Source organism: Sinocyclocheilus anshuiensis, unplaced genomic scaffold (assembly GCF_001515605.1).
Source record: "Sinocyclocheilus anshuiensis isolate Anshui unplaced genomic scaffold, SAMN03320099.WGS_v1.1 scaffold387, whole genome shotgun sequence".
NCBI classification, from domain to species: Eukaryota; Metazoa; Chordata; class Actinopteri; order Cypriniformes; family Cyprinidae; genus Sinocyclocheilus; species Sinocyclocheilus anshuiensis.
Genome location: NW_015549624.1, coordinates 641,216 through 656,125, shown reverse-complemented (window position 1 = coordinate 656,125; position 14,910 = coordinate 641,216). Strand labels below are relative to the sequence as shown.

The window sequence follows — 14,910 nt, the reverse complement described above, 5'->3', positions numbered from 1 at the left end:
CAACATTAGTTCAGTCCGATGTTTACCCAGTTATGGATTGCAAGTTTTTATTATTAATTTATTATTGTTGTAATAATAAATTATTGTTGTGCTTCTGTATAATAGTCTATGCTTGTCAATATCAATAATAATAATAAAAATTACAATGATGATGATGATTTAGGCCTGCAACAATTAATTCCGGTCCACGAATTTGATTGGCTGAGCGGCGTTTCGTGCGCATGGACTGATAGATAAATAGCCATACATTATGATACAATAGCAGCCAAACGTATACAGTTGCACAATAAACACGATGCCCACAATATACATAGGCTAGACACCTATAATAACGCAGTATGTTATTTGCGGGCACAGTAAACACCGAGCAAATGCTGCAATATGGAGATATAATCACTGTCATATAAGCTGTAATTTTTTTCTCATATCAGATGACGCTCTATTGTACCTTGTTTGCGGAGTTTTCAAATTGCCGGTTTGAGAGCGTGTGGCTAATAGCTATTTATCAGGGTTAAGACAAAGCTGTGCTCCTCTGATGCTGTCTGGGTAGGCAGCACACTAGCTCGAGGCACAGCCCCAGATTTGTATGAAACCTGAGGCGCTGCTCTGTCATCGCCGTGACGTCAGTTTGTTTAACTCGCGAGCGCAGCATGCTTGATATAAGAGCCGGTTCCGACAGCTATGTCAACGTTTCTCTCTTCTGAGTCGACTTCTGAGGGCACTTGAGAAGCAGCCGGTGCCTCTCTGCAATGACACTTACACTTCTATTCATCATCTTGATCGCGTGTCCCCTCGAGTCCACAGGTAAGTTGCAGAACTCACGTTATAATAACCTAACTTCCATTGATTGGTCAGAAACATGATAACCTATCACTTAACAGGTCAGTACATGTGCATTCAAAATTGTAGCCTACATATAAAAGAATAAAGGAAAATGTGAATTATTAATAATATGTTCAGCATTAGCCTATAGAATGTGGAAATGTTTGCTAAGTTATGTGGTAGCCTACCTTATTTTATAGGTTTTTGTTAAAAAAAAGGCTTATAGATGTGACATTTGCATACTGCAGAAATATTGAACACTCTTAGTTCTGTTACTTTCTTTTAAAACACTTTAAGAAAATTAATTTCTGATACATATTTGTGAATGGTTGTATTTTTTCATATACTCCGTAAAAACGTTTTGTAAAAACGTGCAACATTTTGCATCACTTTAAATGGACGATATGGTCTCATATTGGTGTAGAAGCATCTGGAAGAAAATTGAACATCAAATATAGATTCCTGGAAGTTCATTTAAGTTGTTAACATAATGAGTGGGTGAATGAGTGGCTGTTTCCATAAATGAACAACCTTGGGAGTAAAGTATATGTGTAATTATAAATTTACAGAACCCCAAAATGCTTTGAATTGGTAAGGATGTGTCTGCAGATCTGACAGATGACCTCGAATGACCTCAGTGTATTGAAAACCACTGGTGAAACATTTGTCACGCCAAATTAGTGCTCAGGTGCTGACTTAACTGCGCTGTTAATATCTTTTCTGTAGATCTTCCCCAAAGAGTCAGTTCAGGAAAAACCTGTGGTCCTACAGTAGCAAGGTAGATTAACTTTTGTGAAGAAAAGCGATGACCAAATTGCTCAGTACATTTTTGCGGCTTCCTGTTTGGACTCTAAATCTCATATTAAGAAAATATCATAATTTCCTGTGTCATTTGGGAAAAATTTCCATTACTTTACAGTTAAAAATAGTTGCGCAAAAATGCTTTGCATTTCATTATAGTCTCTGTGTCACCATCAATTTAAATTCAATTTATGAACTTTAATCATTAGAGGAATGCCTTGATTTCCAGTGACTTGCTCTTTAGAATTTTAAGCAGTGACAGATTATACATGCTCCGGGGGAATCTCATTGTCAACCAGAAATCTCTGGGAAAGACCAGCAAGAGTCTGGCTCAGCCTGTCAGTCAGATTGACTGAGAGAAGACAGCAGTGACCAGAGCAGCAGGTTGCAGCCAGAAGAAAGTCCAGCTGCAGTGGAATGCATTATCTGACTGATTTATGACTGAATTGAGTGAAACTTTAAAGCATTTAATATTTGCTTCTGTCTCTTTTTTTCAGGGGAAAAATGGACATATAATGGTAAGTAGACCCTTCATTTATTTATTTATTTAAATGAAATAACCATTGTTGCAATTTAAAATATTAATATAAGAATGGCAGGGTTTCCATACTAAATGAAGACAAACAAGCATGATAGATAGATAGATAGATAGATGTAAGTCTTTTATGCTCACTGCATTTATTTGTTCAAAAATACAGTAAAAACTAGTATTGTGAAATATTATTACAAATTAAAATAACTGTTTTCTGTTATTATATTTACAAAATGTAATTTAGTTCTGTGATGCAAAGCTGAATTTTCAGCATCATTACTCCAGTCTTCAGTGTCACATGATCCTTTAGAAATCATTCTAATATGTTGATTTACTGCTCAAGAAAAAATTCTCATTATTATAAATGTTGAAAACAGTTGGGCTGCTTAATATTTTTGAGGAAACTGTGGTGCATGTTTTCAGGATTTTTTGACAAATGTAAAGTTCAAAAGAACTGCATTTTGAATTAGCTAGATTTTAAATTAGTCAAATTAGATGAATTATTCCTTGCTGTCATTTTTGATCAAGTCAGTGTGTGCTTGCTTAATAAAAGTTTTAATTTCTTTAAAAAAAAATCACGGAGCTTTTGAATATTTTTACTAAAATTAAATACATACATTAAAATGCCACACATATAGACTTCCGTGAACCGTTTAATAAGACAAATGATTAATTGAATCATTTCTTATTTGATTCGTTCAAACAAACAACTCAAACTGATACCCTGAAATTAATTGGACCAAATATTACGCCATTTTCACTACTGAGAGATGCCATCAAACACTCCTTTAAATCAAAAAGTTGACTAAAAATGTATATGAAACATTGATCATGTTTATTTCATCCCATCAAATGCAAGATGGAGGAATCATGAAACTTTTAGCTTAGGTTAAACTGAGCTGTAAGTAATTGAGTTGTAATGCCTTCTCTTACAATGACCACATGGAGTTGTTTTCACCTCAGTAGAAAAGGTCATCCAGTCATCTGCTACAGAGACCAGCAAAACGTGCTCTTTACACACTCAAGAGCTTTAAAATAAACATGCTTAATCACGGCCGCTGTGGCAGTGTTCTGCTCTATTGCCTGCACCTAGGGAACCAAACAGGCTTCTGGTTACCATCCTCATGAGTCAAGATTATTCCTGGGCTGGCTTTTTCACTGTTATCTCTAACAATCCCAGTATGCCATACCAGTGTGCACATGGAGACCCTCTGGCAGCCATGAAGGAGGTATCAAAGAACATGTTGCTCCTGGAAAATGGGATCTTGTGGTGCAAAGATGACCTCATTTTGACCCCTATTGGCTCTCACGGCTCTTGTGTCATTCCACCCAGCTCTCTCCTCATGCCGCTGTCACTCACGTGTTCTCACTGATTTTGCAAGTAGACTTGTTGAATCATTGAGTAACACAGAATTGAATTACACACTTTTATGTAATTACATTACATGTCTTGTTTTGATTTATTTTATGGCTGGTTTGAAGATATAATGCGACTCAAGGGACCTCAACTGCAAAACAGCTGTTATAATGGCTTTATTTTGGGAGGAGATTGTTCGTCTAATTGCTTGGCTGTGAAATTTCATAGCTCCCTATACTTAGGAAAGAACAATGCATAATATTATTCTGTCTTTGTGTGTGGCACATTGCAATTTACAAGCTGAATCTCTTCTGTCCCTTCAGTTAAACTTGTGAAATAATTTTCACTTCTGTGTGCAAATTTACAGTGCCTACAAAGTCAGGCTACCTTGTAATGTGCTGTATTTAGGCTCGTAGACTAAAAATTTTAGACGATGTGATTATCAAACCAACCACCCTCATTAAGCGAATTGCTAAGTTTAGTTGCTACTAAAACTAGATCTTTGCATTTTCTGAAGAAAACACGAGTGGTTCTCATGCAGAAGTCAGAGATATGACGCTAAAGAGTTTTGAGTAGTTGAATACTGATCTGAGTGGTCCAAAATGTAAGTCTATGGGGTTTTTTTGCCCGTTAAAATGTTAATGTATATATTTTGAGATGCGGACAATGTGACAAATTGAGTGAAGTATCCAACTGACCGCTGTTTGAAATACCATGATGAATAGCGCAACGAGAAACACTACAGTGCTTGTGCTGTTGTGTAGATGTTATCATGCCCATCAGACAGAGCTCAGATGAGTGTTGTCCTTTGTGCCGGCTAACACTGAGAGCTCTTGACATTCGGAGTCTGAATTAATTCTGCTGAGTCAAGGCCGTTTTCAATCATGTACAGGGACATAATGACATCAAACACATCTCTGCCTGAGGTCTAAGATGAAAACAGATGCACAAAAGCTCAAAAAAGTTAGATGAGATTATTATCTTAGCATAATTTATCCCAGACAGACATGAATGATACTTCAATCATGTGGCTTGTTGAGCAGAGAATATTTTAGAGATTAGGATGAGTTTTTTTTTACTTGAGTCGATAACGAACATCCAGAACACCCTAACAACTAGAGTTGGGGTATTTGTACTCGCACTCAGATTTGGACTCGGATATTTTGGACATAGAAATGTTCCAGAGTATAGATGATTCCAGAGTATAGTCATGTGTAAATAAGTAACAATAAGTCTCCACCTCAAGCAAAATTGGTTAAAAACTAGGACTCTGTGTGGCATTTTTAATATATTAAAATGTTTTACTAAAATTGGCAAAAGTTTGGGGATTGTAAGATTTTTTTAAAGAAATTCAAACTTTTATTAAGCAAGGGCATTTAATTGATCAAAAATGACAAGTCGTAACAAGCCCCAAATTATCTTAATCTAATATTTTTTTATGTAATTAGAATTAATTAAATTATTTAGATTATTTAAATGTATTTAATTTAATTATTTAAAATTAATACAATTTAATTCAATTAATAACTTATTTTAATATAAGGGCAATACCACTAAGGCATAATTCACCCAAAAATGGAAATTCTGTCATTAATTACTCATCATTCCATACTCGTAAGCAGTGCCGATCCTAGACTTCTGGGGGTCCTACGCAAAACTGTGTTGGGGGGCGGGGGGTTGAGTGGGGTATGAGTGGTTATGGACGAATGAATGAAATGCATTTGTCTGTGTTTCACTCCGTGTCGAATCGCGCTCATGCAAAGCGCTTGAGAAACAGTGTCTCTTCTGTGGCTCGGTACGCTTTCAACTCGTTTTTTTAGTCTCGAGCAAGAGACTGCACGACATTCACATTACATGATTTGACTGATTTTTACGTAGAAAGGGCGACAGCGCACTGCATTAAAAGAAATGATCATTCATGTTTTCATAACCGCTGACCAAATTCAAAAAACGAAACTAAAATTAATTCATCTTTGAGAGCAAGGGGGCCCCCTGGTGTTTCGGGGGCCCTACGCAGCTTGCGTATTTTGCGTATAGGGAGGATCGGCTCTGCTCGTAAGACCTTTGTTCATCTTCGGAGCACAAAATAAGATATTTTTTAATGAAATTCAGGAGTTTTCTGATCCTGCATAGACAGCAACGCAACTGACATGTTCAAGGCTCATAAAGGTAGTTAGGACTTCGTTAAAATAGTCCATGTGACATCAGTGGTTCAACCATAATTTCTACGTCAGCAGCACCACACGCATACGTCGTGAAACTCTCGTGAACGCACATCGAAGACTGACACGGAAGAGAATAAATTGTTGAATAAAGTTGTTCTTTTTGTTTTCTTTGCGCACAAAACATATTCTTGTTACTTTATAACATTACGGTTGAACCACTGATGTCACATGGACTATTTTAATGATGTCCTTACTTCCTTTCTGGACCTTGAACGTGTCAGTTGTGTTGCTGTCTATGGAGGGTCAGAGAGCTCTCAGATTTCATCAAAAATATCTTAAATGTGTTCCGAAGATGAACGAAGGTCTTACAGGTTTGGAACAAAATTAGGGTGAGTAATTAATGACAGGATTTTCATTTTGGGTGAACTAACTCTTTAACTTATGGCTTTTGTTGCAAATAGCAGCATGAACTCAGCTTCAAACAGTGCATTGTGTTAATGTCCAACACATCCAGGCCAGAGAGCTGCATATGTTTTACTGTAGAGGTCTGCTCATTGTGACTGCATAGCAGTTATGATTTAGGGTTATGAACCTCTTAGGGCTGGCCACAAGCATCTGATGTGATTATGATGGAGAGGCTAGTCCAGATTAGAAATGAACTGAGCAGTGAGTAATTACGACCACAAGGGAGGAACATGTTAAGCTACTAAAAGAAACACTGTGTTGAAGTCTCGCAGTTACGGCAGTCCAGAAAACAAAAGCTGCCCACAAAACCATGATCATCATTGACAAAGAATACACAAACCCTTAATGTGATGCTTTAAGCCCACAGTGACAGGAAACCACTTTTACTGCCACTGTTTCAGTAGCAGAAAACAATGACAATTGCATTTAAAAAGCCTAGTAATTATTATTTTAATTCAAAACATTGCCATATTATTCAAAATTGACCTTTTTCCGTACCCTCTTCTCTACAATGCACTAGAAATGTCTCTTAGACAAATTTATACTCTGTTGGAATGACTTCGAAGCCTCCCCCAAAGCAAAACATTATCTTTTATTGTTGGGTGTGGTATTCATGAAGGGCATTCATTTTGTAAGGCAGTGTTCTGTGACCGCTGACCTTAGCCTGTGTCTTAGCAAAACTTTAATGCAGTCCAATTCTGGCCACATCAAAAGTTCAAACGTACACCGCCAGATAAGAAACGGTCACTTCGTTAACCTCAGCTTTCTTTGACTTTTGCTTTCAGGACCTGATGGAGAACACAACTGGTCCAGCAACTACCCATTTTGTGGAGGAGCATTTCAGTCACCCATCGACTTCCAAACACAGCTGCTGAGATACGATCCAAACCTGCCGCCCATCCAGGTCCAGAACTACAACCTGTCGACCAAAGAACAGCTCACTCTCAGCAACAACGGCCACTCTGGTTGGTGCAGTATGATTATAGAGCATTTTGTTTTTTAAAGACGACTAATAACTATTGTCACATTACGTACCTTATAAACGTACATTTTTAGATATTACATTTCATATTGTAATGTCTGAGCGAAAACATAGACCTTTCTTTCACTACAATAGATTAAAGGATTTGTGGTTGTTAAACTAATGAGACAGTGTGTCACACATAAAGGTAACATAGTCTTTCTTCTCAAGCTTAATTTCTAGGTCAATGTGGAGAAAATGATAGAAGGATCTATTTTGCATGTCTGCCATAGCAATTTCCCGTAATCACCCGCTTATTATGATAAAACAAACCTGTTTGTATTTTAGTCTGGAAAATATGGCAAAGTTGTGATTCGAGGTAACGTCTTAAACAACATCACAAGTGCTACTTTTCTAGGTAATGGGTATTTTCGGCTATATTTTTGGTCAAAAGTGCATTAAACAGACTGAAGTTGTTCCATCTACCATTTCTCGACTGTGATTGTTTACTTAAGACACTCTTTTATTTTATCCACTCTCACTCCAAAGAGTAGTGTCTGGTCCGAAAGAGAGGGAAATGTATAGTTAACTACAGCAAGTGTGCATTGCTGCCACAGAGATCCTGCCACGAGGATGAATACTGATGAGGTTTCCTGACAGTGTACCACTGTGCTTGGGGTTTCAGAACCATTACAGACTTATTTTGGGAAAACTTAGGCAGGATTATTAGTTGAAAAGCTTGCGGAATTTGTCAAATGGAAATCTCGATATGCAGGCCTGTTAATTATCCACCCCGATGTCATCCAAGATGTTCATGTCTTTCTTTCTTTAGTCGAAAAGAAATTAAGTTTTTTGAGGACACATTTTAAGATTTTTTCCATATAGTGGACTTCAGTGGGACCCAACTTGTTGAAAGTCCAAATTTCATATTCAATGCACCTTCAAAGGGTTCTACACGATCCCAGCTGAGGAATAAGGGTCTTGTCTAGCGAAACGATCAGTAAAAGTTTATATACTTTTTAACCACAAATGCTCATCTTGCACTAGCTCGATTCACACATTACGCAGTTACGTTGGAAAGGTCATGTGTGACTTGGGCGGAAGTACCGATCCAGTGTACCGATTACAAGCAAACGTGCAAAGAAAGTCAAATGCCCTTTACAAAAAAAGGTGAAAGAACGATGTTGGACGATTTTGAAGTTGGAAAATTCTTATTTTTTTAGAAAATGAATGATCGTTTCGCTAGATAAGACCATTATTCCTCGGCTGGGATCATGTAGAGCTGTTTGAAGATGCATTGAAACTGCAATTTGGACCTTCAATCCATTGCTCCCATTGAAGTCCACTATATGGAGAAAAATCCGGAATGTTTTCCTCAAAAACCTTAATTTCTTTTTGACTGAAGAAAGAAAGACATGAACATCTTGGATGACACGGGGGTGAGTAAATTGTCAGGAAATTTTTATTCTTGAAATGAACTAATCCTTTAAATATTAAACTTTCCTTGTACCGTTTCTGCTGTGGACACCGGAAATCATATGGCTTGTTGAGGAAGCATGTGATATTACTTGTAGCAGTGGCCACATTTAAGATTTGTATGCCTGACAAACTAAACCCAGGAAAAAAACATAGTTTTACATTGAAAGATGGACCTGACTTGGGGCATGGTCTCTTTTGACTCAGCGAAACATTTCCCCATGCAGATTTTGCATTAGGTTCAAGTTTTTTACCCGAATTGGATGCATTCGCCACAATAGACCTTTTTGTCTTGCATGTGACCATACCTTAAAGGTGAAATGCATGATTTCTTTCCTTTGTACCCACAGTGCAGTTGTCTTTGCCGTCTCACATGTACATCTCCAGCCTCCCTCACAGATATTCAGCAGCTCAGCTCCACTTCCACTGGGGCTCTTCCAATCTGCTGACTGGATCAGAACACACTGTTAATGGCAAACGGTTTGCTGGAGAGGTAAAGTAAATATGTACACGCACACTCCAAAGAGGAGACCTCGTCCATTACTGTGAACACCTTTAGTGCAGGATCAAACTGCTTTCGATTGCATAAGCCCATTATAGAGGATTTGAAAAGAAACCTGAAGTCAGGACTCAACAGTGCATGATGCAATGTTCAGTAACATGTATGGAGGTGTCCCAAATAGTAATCACTCTATCTCTGTTTATCACTTTAGGACAGGGAAAATGCCTGCACAGTCTGTGTTCATAGAACACACATAAATATGTTCCCAAAGATAGGATTTACAGTCATTGTGGCTCTGTAGTGTATGGTATTTCTCTCAGACCTCTGCCCTTTTATATTTGCCTGTTGCCTCTCCTTCCAGAGGCCAGAGGGCACATGCTGTGAATTGCCCTAAATAGAATAGAATTTATGGCTTTCTTATAAAATTCTTTAGCCAATCAAATGGCATGTCCAAACGAGTCGACAAATGCTATTGCAATATATGGCTATTCCACTGCAAAAGTTTTCAGTTTTAGATTCAGCACTAGGTCATGAGTTTGGCAGATAGATAGATAGATAGATAGATAGATTGATTTACTTATGATTCCTCTTTAAAGACACGTTTTTTTCTGTTGTATCCAGATGCATGTAGTACACTTCAATTCTGACAAATACCCCAACATCTCAATGGCAGTGGACAAGCATGATGGACTGGCTGTGCTGGGAGTTTTCATTGAGGTGAGTCCAGGCCTCAAACCACTGCGACTGATGTGGTGCAGTGGTTAAGGCTCAGGGTTGATGCTCGGAAGTTTACTGGTTTTATTCCCGCAAGAACTGAGCAATGAGCCATCACCGCAAGGCATTTAACTCTCAGTAATTTAGGGTGATTGTCCCTGTAATAAGTTCTTGTAATAAGTGCTTAAAAGTCACATCAACAAATTTTCCAGCGTAACTCTTATTTTCTAATGAGTCAGTGTTTTATATCATTTAGATTGGAGAGTTCAACCCTGCTTTCGACAAATTCTTCAAATACATGAATGGGATAAAGTACAGAGGTACGTTACTTTCATATAGTTTCAAATATCTGTGATTGGGATGTGCACAACACAAGTATGCTAACACTCTCCTATTGCTAACCTGTGAACTGACAGATCAGAAAATACAGGTCCCAGCATTTAACATCCATGCGCTGCTACCGGCCCATTTGGATGAGTATTACCGCTACGATGGTTCTTTGACCACACCGCCCTGCTATCCCAGTGTACTATGGACCGTGTTTAGGAGACCAGTCACCATTTCAAGAAAACAGGTATTTCACAGGTGAAAGAGGTGGTTTAGTAGAAATCAAATCGGGCAACTGTTATTAAATATACATTTCATCTGCACTGCAAGCTAATGAGCTTTTTAGTACGACCAAGTAGGTCTATGATATCTGGGGCAACGCTATCCATTAGCAGCAGACATGATTCATATGGTACTTGGAAAAAAGTTTATTTCTTCGGAATACACAGCTACTTTTAAATGGTTGTCAATAGATGTAGTATATGTAGTTATGGCATAACTGCAAACACCTAATTAGCCAAACCTTGACTATTTGTGTGTGACTTGCAACTCCGAGTCAATAGTCTCAGCTGTCTATATTGTGTGTAGTAATGTTACTGTTGTGTCTTTACAGTTTTTGGCATTGGCCACAGCTCTGTATGCTTCTTATGCCCAAGAGTCTACTACTGTGCCACTTCACAGAAATTACCGGAAACCACAAATCGCAGATAACAGAGTGGTACTGGTTTCCTTCAAGGATGGTAAGTAGTGTCTAGATTGTAATTTGATTTTGTATGATATGGCCAGGAAGCCTAAGTGTTAAAATATATGCTGCAATGCTTGAAGAGAAGCTTTATATGAGTGCCATGGTTTCCTATCAAAGAACTGATAGGAATATGAGCTTTCAAGTTGGCTTTGTCTCTCTTTCAACATCTGCGTAAGGCCTCCATTTATGCACTGTTACCTTTTTTCCTGAATGAAAGACCTTCGCTGCTGCAGGCTCCTTCAAAACAAATGCTGGGTTTTAAATGAGATGCTTCAACTGGCATAAATCTTTCCCTCCAAACCTGGTTTTAGAGTTGGTGCACCACAGAGTTTACTTCTAAATGTCAGGCATTTTGTTGCTATGAGAGAAGTTTGGGTTTGCTGTCATTACCGGAGGCTTGTGATCCGCTTCAGTCTTGCTGTTTGCTAACATCCTTGCATGAAGGCTAAATTCATCTATACCACTTGCTGCGTTCTTTACTGCATGGCAGTGTTTCTTAAGAAGCTAAATTATGGAGAAGAAAGCTCAGTCCTTCATTTTTCCTTCCAACCCCTGCACTAGTAAAGTTTTACCCTAGCAGTCCTCCGTTGCAATGCTAAGCTTGAACACCTCTACATTGTGTCTGGTGCAGGACTGCATGGTATTCTTTCAGCGGCGTCCCCATTTCAGAGGAAGCAAGTCATCCAGAAACTTCTGGTGGGTGACCTTGCGGATTTGGCTGACGAGGGACTCTACCAACTTCTGCCAAAGTTGAGTCCCCAACCGGGAAAGGATAAGAAGTGGAAGAAGACCAAGAAGCAGGGCCACTGGAGCCAGGCAACTCAGAAAAAGCAGTGGTCAAAGAACAAGGTGCAAAGCAATACTGGCTACTCCTCTTCCGTTGGGAAGAACACACCAACACCGTGGTATATGGGAGCATTTGATACGGATAAAGGGATATGCTTTGTATCCCTGGAGGAGAATGTCGTGCACAAACTCGAGAGATACCATGCAAAGGGTCTGATGGTTGAAGCTCTGAGAGAGGTCGTCTTCCCGGAGTTGAACCTCAGGAGTTACTTGTACTGCCGGTCTGATCTAGACCTTCAGACCATAAGAAAACTCATACAAGGAAGATCTCGGGACGAAGCCGCCGAGCTCGAACAATCACTGGCTGAAGCCATGCTGAAGAAGATGAGGAGGCAAATCAACCAGCATAGAAACCCAAACATGAAAACCACCATAGGGCATCCTCAAGCCACAATCCCGAAGGACTTCAACTCAGCCTTGACTTACCACAGACCTCAACGTGCTGAATGGGAAGATTAGACCCAACAAGGGCCACGGTCCTCCCCCGAGGGCCTAAATTTCTGCAGTACGCTGTCACGCACAATATTCATATAGTCAAGTCAGCTCCTAAGGCTAGCATGTCATTTGAGTAATATTTATTTAGTTTGATGGTACCCTCTAACACTGTCTCTAAGACTTAGACAGTCTTTGTCTCGAACTAGTTTTGCTTTTGCAGTAGATGAAATGACTTGTTGAGCAAATAGTGTTCATGATATGTTACGCCGCTGGTTATGAAAACTTTGTAGTTACTTTCCAATGAACTGGACAGTATGCTTTTGCTAGATGGATGTCGACAGGACCACAAAATTTCCAGCCTTCAGGATCCAGATTAACTATCTAATGATTAGTCTAGACTAAAAGCTGGTCTGTTTTAAGCATTAGCGAGGTTTTTGTGGGAGAATACGGCTCAAACAATTTTAATTATGATGTGCAATGCACAAAAAGACAGAAGACCATCATGGTGAGGGCATATTTTTACATTTTATTGGGAAAAGTTCAAAGAGTCAAGCGCAAATTAAAAGGGACAAAGGGGCAAAATCAGCACTTAAAGTATTTTAACATTCTCAAGTTCTCGAACGCTGTGTGGTACTGTTTTTTGGGTGTGATCTGAACCCAGAGAGACAGCAGACAGCGTAACCTTTTTTTGGACACTGACTCAGATTTTGGTCTATAAAATTCTTTGTGAAATGTCTAGATCATGGATTGTAAAATAAACGTCAATTAAAAATGTATCACTTTTTCCACTTGTAAAGGACAAACATGTCCCTGTTTATATTCTAAATGGTGTTCAGAAGTGATGTCTGAATATTATAAAGTGCAATGGCTTAAGTTTATATTTGTATTTGTATTGAGTTAAAAGAATATCAGAATCTTTGGAGCTTGTATGATCCGCAGTAGTGCATTTTCTGATTTTATCCACAAATGCTGTCATCATTTACTTACCATCATGTCATTCCAATCCTGTTTGACTTTTTTTCTTCTACTGAGCACAGAAGATATTTTTTGTTCCAACAATGGAAGTCAATGGTGTCCAGTATTGTTTTGGACCCCACTGACTTTCACTGTATGAACAAAAACTGTTAAAACACTAATATATCTATTAATATATCAAGTCAAGTTTATTTGTACAGTGCTTTTCACGATACAAATCATTGCAAAGCAACTTTACAGCAAATTAAGTTTCTACAATATTTAGTGGTAGCTTATCAGTGGTGACTGTCAGTTAATGTACATATGGCAGAAATGTACGGAAAAATCTATTTAAGACGTAATAAAACAGACGATGAACACTATTAACAGCAATTATTATATGATGCAATCAAACTTATAGCAAAATGAGGTAGTAATATATCTTGTGTGTGTGTGTGTGTGTGTGTGTGTGTGTGTGTGTGTTATTTATGTGCAATATATTCACAAAACTTTCCTCTCAGTTCATAGTTATCTTTTCTTTCCTTCAAGGAGACTTTTCTTGGATGAGCTGGGGTACGTTATAGTAAAACAAACAGTTGTGTGTGCATGTGTGTTTGTGATGTCAGACACTTCCTCACCCCTGGCTAACAGACGTGACGTCTTATGTTATGACACTCATGCGAGGCGATGAGCTGGTGGCCATGCAGTGACGTGTAGCTGCAGTGTTGCGTCACCACTCTCTTTGGCCACAACAAAATTGCTATTGACATAAGATTGAACATATGGAGAGGGCATGTTTGTGCACTTAGCATGACTTTAAGGCCTTATCATTGACGTATCTATGGTTTAGTGCTAATTGCAGTGTTGCAGTGTCTGACAGATATCTTTACTTTAAACCACTGCGCCCTATACATGTGCATGCGTGTCTCATTTGGCAGCACTGGGTTTTGTCACCACATGTGTAATCACAGCCACATTTGTGTATTTTTGTGCATTATGTCAGTTGTGTAACCTTAGTGTGTGATGACTGCTAATCATATTGAGAACTGCTAAACAAAGAAGCAGGTCTGGGCTTATTTGAGGAGTTACAAGTTATTTTTAACTTCTGTTGAGTCAACGTGAAATCAGAATTTACCCAAAACTTTCTTCATGCATTCGCATTCAAACTCACATGCGTGATTCATAAATGAACATGAATGCAAAAATGTAAAAAGAAAAGAATAACTTTCATCCATAACTTTTCATAATTCAGCAATTCCCAATGGATAAAATCAAGTCCTGCATTTTTGTCTTGTTGAATATCTTGTTTCACTCTGAAATCCATCACATTATGGAGAACAAATGGGTTGCAAATGCCATTTCATGTTCACTTTAATTTCACTAACTTCCATTTGATGCACAAAATTAATTTTAAACCAGGTTGTGATCATATTCTTTATATATCACATGAAAAATGGCACTTTGTAAACTTATATTTACAAAGTTGTACAAAACAAATACAATGCTGCATTAAAAACACAGTTGAGATGATTAAACATACTGTTAATTATGAGGTTAATTTTCCTTTCAGGTATTCTAGCAACAATAATAGTGGCCTCTATGCTAGGACTGCTACTGATCATTACACTGGTTTGGTGTCTTTTGAGAAAAAGGTAAGTGTTAAATTCACCCCACAATTAAATAAAGATGTGGTCACATGGATCAAAATGGTTACGTTTATTAGAAAGATCAAAATGGAGTCATTTTAATAGGAATCAGTGCAATGGGGGAATTATACTTGAGGACAAAAGATTTCCCCATGCAGATTT

General features: G+C 38.3%; 1 protein-coding gene across 1 annotated transcript; it reads left to right on the top strand.

Moving 5' to 3' along the window:
- Positions 1-696: 696 nt before the first annotated feature.
- LOC107659493 (carbonic anhydrase 12-like) lies at positions 697-12,412 on the top strand. Its single transcript, XM_016448452.1, has 9 exons — positions 697-804; positions 2,121-2,141; positions 6,928-7,107; positions 8,930-9,072; positions 9,703-9,798; positions 10,052-10,115; positions 10,212-10,369; positions 10,736-10,862; positions 11,499-12,412. Exons 1-9 carry the CDS (start codon positions 750-752, stop codon positions 12,170-12,172), a joined length of 1,518 nt encoding a protein of 505 aa, XP_016303938.1. The 5' UTR covers positions 697-749; the 3' UTR covers positions 12,173-12,412.
- Positions 12,413-14,910: the final 2,498 nt, after the last annotated feature.